This window comes from Seriola dumerili, unplaced genomic scaffold (assembly GCF_002260705.1).
Source record: "Seriola dumerili isolate Sdu_G_001 unplaced genomic scaffold, Sdu_1.0 BDQW01000109.1, whole genome shotgun sequence".
Taxonomy (NCBI): Eukaryota; Metazoa; Chordata; class Actinopteri; order Carangiformes; family Carangidae; genus Seriola; species Seriola dumerili.
This window is the reverse complement of record NW_019174364.1, coordinates 224,154-234,559: the sequence shown is the minus strand read 5'-3', so window position 1 is coordinate 234,559 and position 10,406 is coordinate 224,154. Positions and strand designations below refer to the sequence as shown.

The window sequence follows — 10,406 nt, the reverse complement described above, 5'->3', positions numbered from 1 at the left end:
CAATGTTTCAATTAAAAGTTCAAGTACAGATTCCTGCATATACACTGTGCACTGTTCGAACTACACACATTGACATAAATTCAGGTAAAAGGAACAAACTACTGTGAATGCTCAAAGTCAAATGCAGAGGGCTTTATTACATGAAAGGTACATACAAAATTTCAAGTAACAAAGAAAGTGTTTGATCTTGGGTTCACAAGTCAGATGTAACTCTGCCTTCATAGTCACAGCCACCCATGTTCTACATCAGCACTGGAGGGACCTTTAACCCCCCCACCTTATGTAAAAGAGATGATGTCACTGACCACACAATGATTACTGTCATACTGCTGGCATGGTCCAGATGTACAGCTAGCACAAATGAACACTGAGGTGTGTAGCTTTATTGTAACTTTAGTCAATAACAAAAGAAAGTGCTGAAGAGAAATGATATAATCTTTGAAACCACGAAAGTTGAAACTGTCTGAAGATGTGAATTGTGGTTTTGTGTGACTACTCTTTATGACCTAACTACATTTGTTTGATTTTTTTTCTACCTTCTACGAACAAAAACTTGGGTAGCTTCTTTCTCACACCGTACCATTGTCATGATAAACACCTGCTTTAAAACTATGCCCCACCCAATATTAAGAGCTACATCAGAACAATATAAAAACATTTCCAGTTGAATGAAGTTAATCAAAGGGAATTTAAAAAAAACACACACATGAAGGCCTATGTATTGTTTTGCATGGTGAGTCAATTATTTTTCTAACTTGATCCATGACAATGCTGAGATTACAAGTATTTGTGTGTTTGTATTTATGTGTCTGTCTATATCTGTGTGATGTGATGGATGCATGAAAGAAAGGTAAAGTGGAACTCTACTTCAAAGTGTACAGCACAAAATCACATTACTTTAATACACACTTAGGGGCATTCACAGTGAAGGAATTTAAAGAGCTGGGTTTCATGTGAATCAAAAATTATACTTGACTGTTCATCTAAATCTGCAGGGGTGTGATCAGATAGGTGGGTGAGGCAGGGAGAAAGTTACTTGGCGTTGGTAGAGCTGCTGAGCATCTTGCGGACGGCCTGGGCGATGGCGTCACGATCGATGCCATAGATCTTGAGCAGCTCATGAGGTTTGCCACTGCGGGGGACATGGGACACAGCCAGACGATGCAGATTGAAGCCTGACTCATTGACCATTGCTGAGCACACTGCCTCCCCGAGGCCACCTGTGGAATAACAATTTATCGCATGAGACATTTTCATTTTAGCCTCATTTTACATCAAATTTGATTCAGAAATGAAAGGGTTACTCAAATATAATAATGAAAATATTTTTTTCTTTAGAGAAGGTTAGCTGCCTGACTCATTGGTTAGGATTTCATAACCAGGACAGAAGACCTGAAGCCCCCACCGCTGTGTATGTTTGTTTAGGAAGTGGCAGGTGAATTAACCGATCTCATTTTAATTTATAGTGGGTGGGACTAAAAAATCGTTGCCCTAGGCCTTGGCCAGTGCTATCACACAAGAGAAATGGTCGTCAGCTTCTCGAATAGGTGTGCTCGCTGTCTTCACTCAATCCTCCCGGGGTGAAAACTCAACCCGGAACTTGAAAAAAAAAAATGTTTTCATGTTGGAGGAAGTGAAGAAGATCAAGTTGCCGACTGTCTGGAATTGACTGCACATGACGATATTCACAACGTGGAATGGTTTCATGAAAAAACACCTGTGGACCCTTATGGACTAAAGGAATATAAATAATAGAGGAATATACAAACAATCAGTGTCCACGATTGTTTCAAAGGTAAGGAGTTGCCACCATTTCGCCGTCTTGCGGGTTTAGCATCCTAGTAAATTTGTAACATGATCTGAATAGTTGAAGTGTGGAGAATATATCAGAGCAAAGGATGTGTAGCTTGTAAATATTGACATAAGTTTAAGCATTTTTATCTTTATGCATGTTACTATGCTGTTTTGCACAAGCTTTAAACTGGTCACTAGCAACTAGATGGGTTTAAAGACACTTCAGGCCCCTCAGTTGTATTTTTTTGCTCCCCCCGTTTAAGCTTCATGTAAGAAAACAGCAAAAACAACAAAATTATTGGCCAATATACATGTGAGTAGTCAAGAGAGCAGAGATTCAAGGGGGTCAGGGTTGAGTTGAAGGCCCAGCTCTAACACTTATTGTTCACCACTGATAAGTACAGAATATAGAAGACAAGAAAACATTACAGAACATATCCATTTGACCACTGTACCACATTCCTTCTTAGTCCAGATGTAAAATGAATGAGGTCAACATCAAACTGAATACAGTTGCCAAATATCCTTTGTCCAGTCAAGTCCATACCATCACCCATCCCCACACTCTTAACAGGCACAGGGCATGGCTGTCTGTGCTATCTAGGTCACAGTGAGCCCCATGGGCACATGCTCAGTTAAGGAAATCTGACAGCACTCTGCCTCTCTGGCTCTCACACTTACAAAATGCACCACAATACCAATACCTTGCCTGCAATGAGGGCACACAACAGTCATCCTCCCGCTCAGCCAATAAGCAAATGCCACCACATCGCGTCTCCGTTGCTGCACCAATGAAAACATGCCACCACAGCACATCCGAGGATATGGACCAATGACAGGGCTGCAGCTGCATTATGCTGAGAAGCTTGTTGCTGCTAGGTTGGTAGTGGTCATACAATATGCAGAAGCTGAAAGCTATGAGCAACTTTTATCTAAACATACCTTCATAGTAGTGGTCCTCCACAGTGAGGATTCGTCCCCTGGTGGCACGTGTGTGATCAATGATGGTTTTGACATCCAGTGGTTTGATTGTGAAGGGGTCAATGACCCTGACTGAGATCCTCTCTGGAAAATCAATTCATTTTTTGGAGGAATAGAACATATGAGCATACGAGCAAACATTGCCTATGCATGAGAAAGCCAGATTAACATTTAAGATTAAGCCCTAATGGATGAAAGCTCAGGGTAAAATAATAAAATCCTAAAAAGGATAGATTTTGAAAGCACTCGTAATGCCTAGTGCTACATCTGGTGAGACTGAATCATCAAGTGTTATTAATAGCTCTCATTAAAGTGACCAGTGGGAGAATTAATTAAAGCATATACTGTATTATTTTCAAAATGGTTATTTTATTGTACTGTACCTTTCTTTAAATGTTCAGCTGCAGCCAGGGCCTCATGCAAAGTTACTCCAGCTGCCACCACAGTCACTTGGTCATCCTTGCCCTGGTACACCACCTGGAAAACAGAAAAGGTATTATCTTCTGTTGACAATGCTTTGTGTGATTTTATGTGTGTTTGGGTTTTTTAGTAGTTTCCTTACTGTCTTACCAGCTCCGTAAACACAAAGACTGTCTCACCTTTGCCTGTCCAACATGGAAGTCCTCATTGCTGTTATAGATGATGGCACTGTCTTGGCGGCTGGTTCGGATGTAGCAAACACCCTGGATGAAGGGGAAAATTACTAGAGCATTACCACTGAGGTGGCTAATTGTCTCTGTTGTAAATAAATACTGTTCCACTTATACTGTGGGGAAGCCAGAACTGTGCAGTTGAGTTTTAGGTACCCTTGTGGTTGCAGCCAGTTCCACAGCCTTCTCTGTAGACACACCATCACTGGGATAGAAGATCGTTGCTGTGGGAAGGGCCCTGAACATAGCCAGGTCCTCTAGACCCATCAGAGAAGGGCCTTCCTCTCCTGTAACATACACATTTATTGTTGATTTCATATACCCAACAATCAGAAAACCCTCAAAAGTTATCGACTGGTTAGGTGAGCTGATGCATGCAGATATAAACAGACATAAAGCCAGATCTTGCATGCAGTGTACCTGCACTAACAGAGGGATACCTGGTTCCCTTCAGACAGCTTCCAGGGCAGACAGGAAGGGAGAGAAAGGGGAGGATTGAGTACTAGCTGTAAGGTCAGGGTAAAAGGTAAATGATAAGGAAAACACAGGATTAGAGGGAAAGAGAGAAAGGATTGCAACAACTGCACACCCACAAACACACACACAAGTTCATTTAACAGCATTAGGGATACCGTGAATATGGTCTGAGAGTCTGGGTGCTGTGAAGTGTCTGGCTTCAGTGCGAGGGAGTAAAGGTGAGTTTTGTGAAGGTATTGGCAACATGTGTGAGAGGGGTTGTGGTGTGCATGGCTCATTAGCAGCAGTTTACTAACCAGTGGACAGGCCACAGTGGGAGCCACACAGGTTGATGTTGCTTTCTGAGATGGCTGCCATGCGAAGCTGGTCGTAGGCACGGGTAAAAAAGGAAGCGAGAGTACTGGCAAACACGACATTCCTCTCACGGGCAGCACATCCCATGGCAACGCTGACCTGAGAAAGGAATTTATTGTTTCTTAGTACCTATACAAGGGCAAAAGTGATACAACCTTCCTATATATGCCAGATTGGGTAGACACAGGTCACACGTGCTTGATCCCAAAAAGATCACCCAGAGGGTCAAATATCTGTGGCACTGACCGTAGTTGAAAGCCGCTTTGAACCAGAGACCATGTTAAGTAGAGACTCGATGAAAAGAGTTTTCCACAAATCTCTGGAGCTTTTTTCCCCATATGGCTGGAATCAGTGGCATACCACGTCTTATACAGATAATTTCCTTTGTCCTGTCTGTAAAAATCTCCCCAATCCCACAACGTCTATCCTTGTTTAGACAGAAGCAGCAACTAAGCATCCGTGAAAGTTCAAACGTGACGCTAGATAAATTCTTATACTTATATGGGCTACTCTTATATACAAAGACAATAAAGTACTTATTTAAAGGCTGCATTTTAACTAGTAGTTGTTTCATTCAAACTAAGAAAAAGATGTGATCGCTAACAAATCAAGGGTTTGATTTTATCGTGTCAAACCCCTTATTAAATATTCAGTGGGTTTTTATTTAGCCACTGTCGTTGTGCCATTCAACTTTTGACTTTTCTCATGCATTCAGCCAGATGGTCCCACCCTCTGCACTGATTAATATTTTATTTCTGAATACACTTGTCATGATTGCTTATCATCATACACACGCCTGACCTACATTGGACTGGGCTTCTGCTGGAGCCATGACAGGACAAAGAATTAACGTCTGATCACCTCTTATTAATCTAAGACCAGATAACTGAGTGACTGAGGCAAAAAAAAAGGCACGTCAAACCATTGTTGTGAGCAGCAGCCACATTGCCCATTGTTGTACCATTTCTCATCCTTACATTATGGATAGACAGGTCATGTATAATTAAATTTGACAGGCTCCGTCTCACAGCTGTGAGATGCAGAGCTGAGAAAGAACTATTTACTCAGCAAAATCACCACATTAAAGAGACAAAAGGAAGGTTTTTTTGTGTTCTCTAATAAGTTTTAAAAAAAAATAAGAGAGATCATTAGACCGAAAATACCATGAACAGAATATATATGGCTTTGTTTATGTATAAATATATATCTTACAAAATATCTTTCTAAGCATTTGTGAAAGAGGCTTAAATCTGGAGATTGATGAGGGATCATACCATGTTTTGCTGCGCAATGTAGCACTCGACAAAGCGGTTGGGATGCTCATTCTTGAAGATCTCTGAGTAGGTGAGGTTGTTGGTGTCTCCATCGAGGGCCACAACACGTTCATTGTAGCGGCCCAGCTTGGCCAAAGCCATCCCGTACGCTTTCCGTGTTGCAATCTACAGTATAAAGAAAGAGAGGCCATCTTTATGTTGCATTCATTCATTTGCTTCTGTGATGTCTGTGGACACTGTGTGAATATATTTGAGAATAGAGGATGAGGATATGAATGAAGTCAAACCTTCTCTCCAGCCTTGTAGCTAGGTGCACTTGGCATCCTGATGTTTCTCAGGCTAACTGGTGGGGAGTCCTCTATGGGACCAGGTGGGTACAGGTGCTTGCTGCTGTTCATGATGCGGCTCTGCAGATCCTTCATAACCATCTCGGCCATGTCTTTGGGCAGAGGTTTGGCATGCCAGCCTAGCTTATCTTCCGCAGCTGAAACCACATAAACATTGCACTGCATCGGTAGAGTCAAACACTGATCGGTAGTAAGACTGGAAACTCAGGTTGGAAAGTTGATGTGATTAATTTTTGCATTGAATTTGTACTAGAATGGGAGCAATGCATTTGCAGATGAGGAGAGGACAGTGAGAATTACCTGGAATGCCTTTGCCCTTGATGGTTTTAGCAATGATGGCAGTGGGTTGATGGCGTGGCTGGCTCAGAGCCTTGCAAAGCTCTTCCACGCTGTGTCCATCCACAATTATAGCATGCCAACTACACACATACACACACATCAAAGCCACACATTAAAACACACATGGTGTACTTTATATGATCAGATGGCATGAACACAGATCTTGCAGATTTTTTTGCAAAATGCTCTTATTTATTACCATCACTTTCTACATATTCTTTCAACGCAACATGTGCACACACACATTAACCGGCCTGTACTACTCTGCAATTTTCAGTTTTATGCTTTATTACCCGAAAGCTTCACAGCGTTTCTGGTATTTCTCCATGTGATGCTGCAGGGGCGCAGGGTCACTTTGGCCCAGGCGGTTGATGTCCATGATGGCCACCAGGTTGTCAAGCTGATAGTAGGAGGCAAACGACATGGCCTCCCAGACAGATCCCTCTGACATCTCACCATCCCCCAGCAGGCAGTACACACGGTAACTGAGGTGGAGATCAGGGTGAGATTATACTATTAGTGTGTGCGTGTGTGCGTTCATGCGTGCATGTGTGTGTGTGTGTGTGTGTGTGTTTGGATGAGGTTGGTGTGGGTCTCTCACGAGAAGCGACGTATCTCACGAAAATACTGTTTGACACTTTTCCAGTCAGACTGATTCACGTTCCATTATTTGACAGTTGGGTTGGTAACCAGCTGTGACATGATAAAAGCTTCCTCGGGCTTCTCAAGGTGTGGCTGCTGAATTTCACACTTATCTCTGAAATATATCGCCCAAAAAAATCCATATATTCCTTTAAATGGGAAAAATTATATTATTTTATTAAAAAAAATGTGTTATTGATTCACTTATTGTTTGCCATCAGTCTCTAAAATTACAAGGTGAGTCCTCTGTATATAGTAGCTGTATTGTGCAATTTTTATTTTGCCGCCATTGTAAACGAAAAAAGTAATACATGGAAATGGAGTCGGTTTGTGACGATAAATTAGAGCAACAGACTGAATTGGTTGAAAGCACAATATCTGAATTTGATTCTGAGATGAAAACTGCTCGGATGGTAAAAATAACTGAGATATGACTGCTGGGCTTGTGATTATTAGAGCAGAAGAATCGTGAGAGCAGAGCTGCAGCACACACCCACAAAATCTGGAAAATCCTCATCACTAGGCACTTAAATGAAATATGATGCAGACTGAACGCTAAACTAAAGATCAAACTCAAAAATGTATAGTGCATAAACACACAATAATGCTGTTAATATTGGCATTAATGTGTCAAATGAAGTTGAGTCAGTGAGGGAAGGAATTTTTAAATGCATGCAAGAAATCTAAATTTCTTTTAAAAAAAAAAAAAATGTATATAAAGCTAATAAAACCGTCAAACTAGAGTAATTGTTTTACTTGTGTGTCAACATGTACCTGGACTTGTCAAAATATTTCCCAGTGTAAGCCATTCCACAGGCCACACCAAGACCCTGCCCCAAGGAGCCAGTAGCTACATCAACAAACTGCTGCTTCTGAAATGCACACACAGACACACACACACACACACACACATACAGAGTAAAGTGTTATTAAAAACAAATTAAAAAAACAGTTGGTACGCTGGTTGCGTTCCATGAGATGATTCCTGGGGTGCGGTACAGTATGTGACAGCTTACAGGGGTTGGGTGGCCCTCCAGGGTAGAGTCAACCTGGCACACACTGAGCAGCTCGCTCTCCTTCAGGAAGCCCGTTTCAACCCACATGGAGTACAGGGCCGGAGCAGCGTGACCCTGTGGGATAAACAATCGCAAATTCACATTAGCTTTTTAAAAATAAAAAAATAAAAAATACTGAGGTGAGGCAAGGAAAAGGTCAGATTCTGTGTGTGTGTCATGTAGACACACACACAGATATGAGTGAGGGTCTCCTGTTCAAACCAGCAGGATTACCAAGTTCTCACCTTGGACAGAATGAAACGATCATTGTTGAAGTTCCTGGGGTCTTCAGGGCGGTACTTCATGGAGTGGAAGAAAAGCACAGACATGATTTCTGCCACACTGCAGCATGATGTAGGGTGTCTGTAAGACAGAGGAGACGGTGCTCTTACCCACATGTAGGACTTAAGTGAATACACATGCACAAAGGAATGTACCATAATCCCATAAAGAAACAGACTGCCCCAGTTATAACATGTTTATCATTAAGATCATATAGTTAGAACAAAATCATGTTACTTTGAATACTATGCATATTAGTACACATGGAAAATGAAACTACTCTCTAATAATGCTATAGTGTATTGAAGACTGCATATGCTAATCGTGTTGAAAAAACATCCATAAATATAAATGTAATGTAAATGTAGAGTAGCACACATACACCCTCAGAAAAAGTTGGACATGTGCCAGTCATTCCTGATTTTCAGATGTAACAGTGCAGGTTCAAAATCCAAAATAGTTATAGTACATGAGTGACCAGCAACTACTGGAAATGCATTCATATACACTGTATGCAGACCAAGTGCTAATGGTGCTAGTAAAAGCAGAAGTGCTAGTAGAGCCAATCAGATAAATACTTCATGCAAAGGGGCTAAACATATTACATAGAAAACTGTTTGTAAATGTAAGTATTACATTCAAACATAAGAACAATTTGTGCTTTAATAATCAGTCAATCATCACATAGAGCCACTATATTAAACTTTACACTTAATCACCAAGTGGTCCATCCAGTTCTTTGGAATCTAAATGATAAAGTATTTTGGCGCGCTGATATCAATGGGTGGTTATTCGGTTTTCCCACATGTAAAAGTTCTGGAGCTGATCACTGATACTGTAATAATATGACACATACAAAACTTAGTTTGTATTTGAACACAGTTAGTCAATCAAACTTAAAATAAAGCTTAAAATATAGTCAAGCAACAAAATTTCAGCGATTTCTTGGCGTTTCTCTTTTTGCATAACTATTCAACTGTGCAAACGGGGAGTTAGACAAATTTATTTTAATGTAGAAAAAGATTTTTGGTTTCACATGTCTGTTCAAATTCTGAAAAAAGCTCATCATTATTCTGCTGATCTGTAAAGAGACATTTCTATCACAAACTCGGTGCTATGGTGCCACATCTGCACCAAATAAATAAATCAGTAATCCACAACAGAGCTCAAAGAAATTTTATTAAAGGTTTCAGCTTATGAATAAACATTTAAAATCCTTTTCCAATTGAAAAGGATTATTGTGCTTGCAGCAACCATGCAATACTCAAGTCTATCTGCAACACATTCCACCCATCATTGCCAACGGTAGCCTATTGTGCCCGACACTGACTGCATAGATGCATATAACCTTTCCAAAATCAGAAATCAAATACAAAATTCATCATTCAAGTAAATAAAAGATTTTGAAATAATATAAATGCACCAAAAACCATACACATTTGTAGTCATTCTCCAGAACATGAAAATCATATCATCTTAAAAGATTAAATTCTTCACTTTGAATTTCAGCTCTGATTAAAGTATCTCACAGTTATTTATTTTAACTACACTGCTCTCAACGAGGTGAACTGATTCATTGAAATTTTTGCAACATGGTGCAATTTTATAAATATACCATAAATGTTGTATAAAGCGGAATGATATAGGAATTATGTAAACTACATCTTTTCATTTCATTCAGTTACTTGATAAGAGCACAATTTATGAAATAACAACTTTGGAAGTTCACATTATTCTGTCAGCAGAGCAAAGCAGGAGAACAAAGGGAGGACACGTTGTTCCTTTGGCCCTTCACATATGTCCATGTCTGTGTGTGCATCTCAACGTGTATGTAGTTCAGTAGGTGTGAACGCTTGTGTTCATCTGTGTGTGGTGCATATAGAAATATTAAGTTTGCGTTATGTTTTGCACACATTGTCTAAGTTTATATATGCACTTCATTCACAGTCTTAAATCTGATGTGTGAGAGTCAGTGGAGGAGACTCACCCACTGCCCGCTGCAGTCGTCGCCTTGATGGAGTTGATTCGGAGGCGGTTGGCGATGTTCCTCAGCGCCTGCACTGTCTGCTGGTCAGGTTTGTGGTAATCCTCCATGAAGGCAAAATGTCAAGTTCCACAGCACCAGAAAAAGTGGACCAACTGAGATCCTCTACTGAGTTTGTGTGTTTTGAATGTGTGAGTGTGAGAGAGAGAGAGAGAGAGTAAGGGTTG

General features: G+C 40.7%; 1 protein-coding gene across 1 annotated transcript; it reads right to left on the bottom strand.

The window, feature by feature from the left end:
• LOC111222878 (transketolase-like) lies at nucleotides 1-10,406 on the bottom strand. Its single transcript, XM_022746772.1, has 14 exons — nucleotides 10,183-10,406; nucleotides 8,159-8,276; nucleotides 7,875-7,988; nucleotides 7,633-7,730; nucleotides 6,510-6,701; nucleotides 6,178-6,296; nucleotides 5,818-6,014; nucleotides 5,531-5,695; nucleotides 4,199-4,355; nucleotides 3,582-3,712; nucleotides 3,375-3,458; nucleotides 3,159-3,252; nucleotides 2,737-2,859; nucleotides 1-1,220 (listed from the first exon to the last, which is right to left on the bottom strand). Exons 1-14 carry the CDS (start codon nucleotides 10,287-10,289, stop codon nucleotides 1,033-1,035), a joined length of 1,887 nt encoding a protein of 628 aa, XP_022602493.1. The 5' UTR covers nucleotides 10,290-10,406; the 3' UTR covers nucleotides 1-1,032.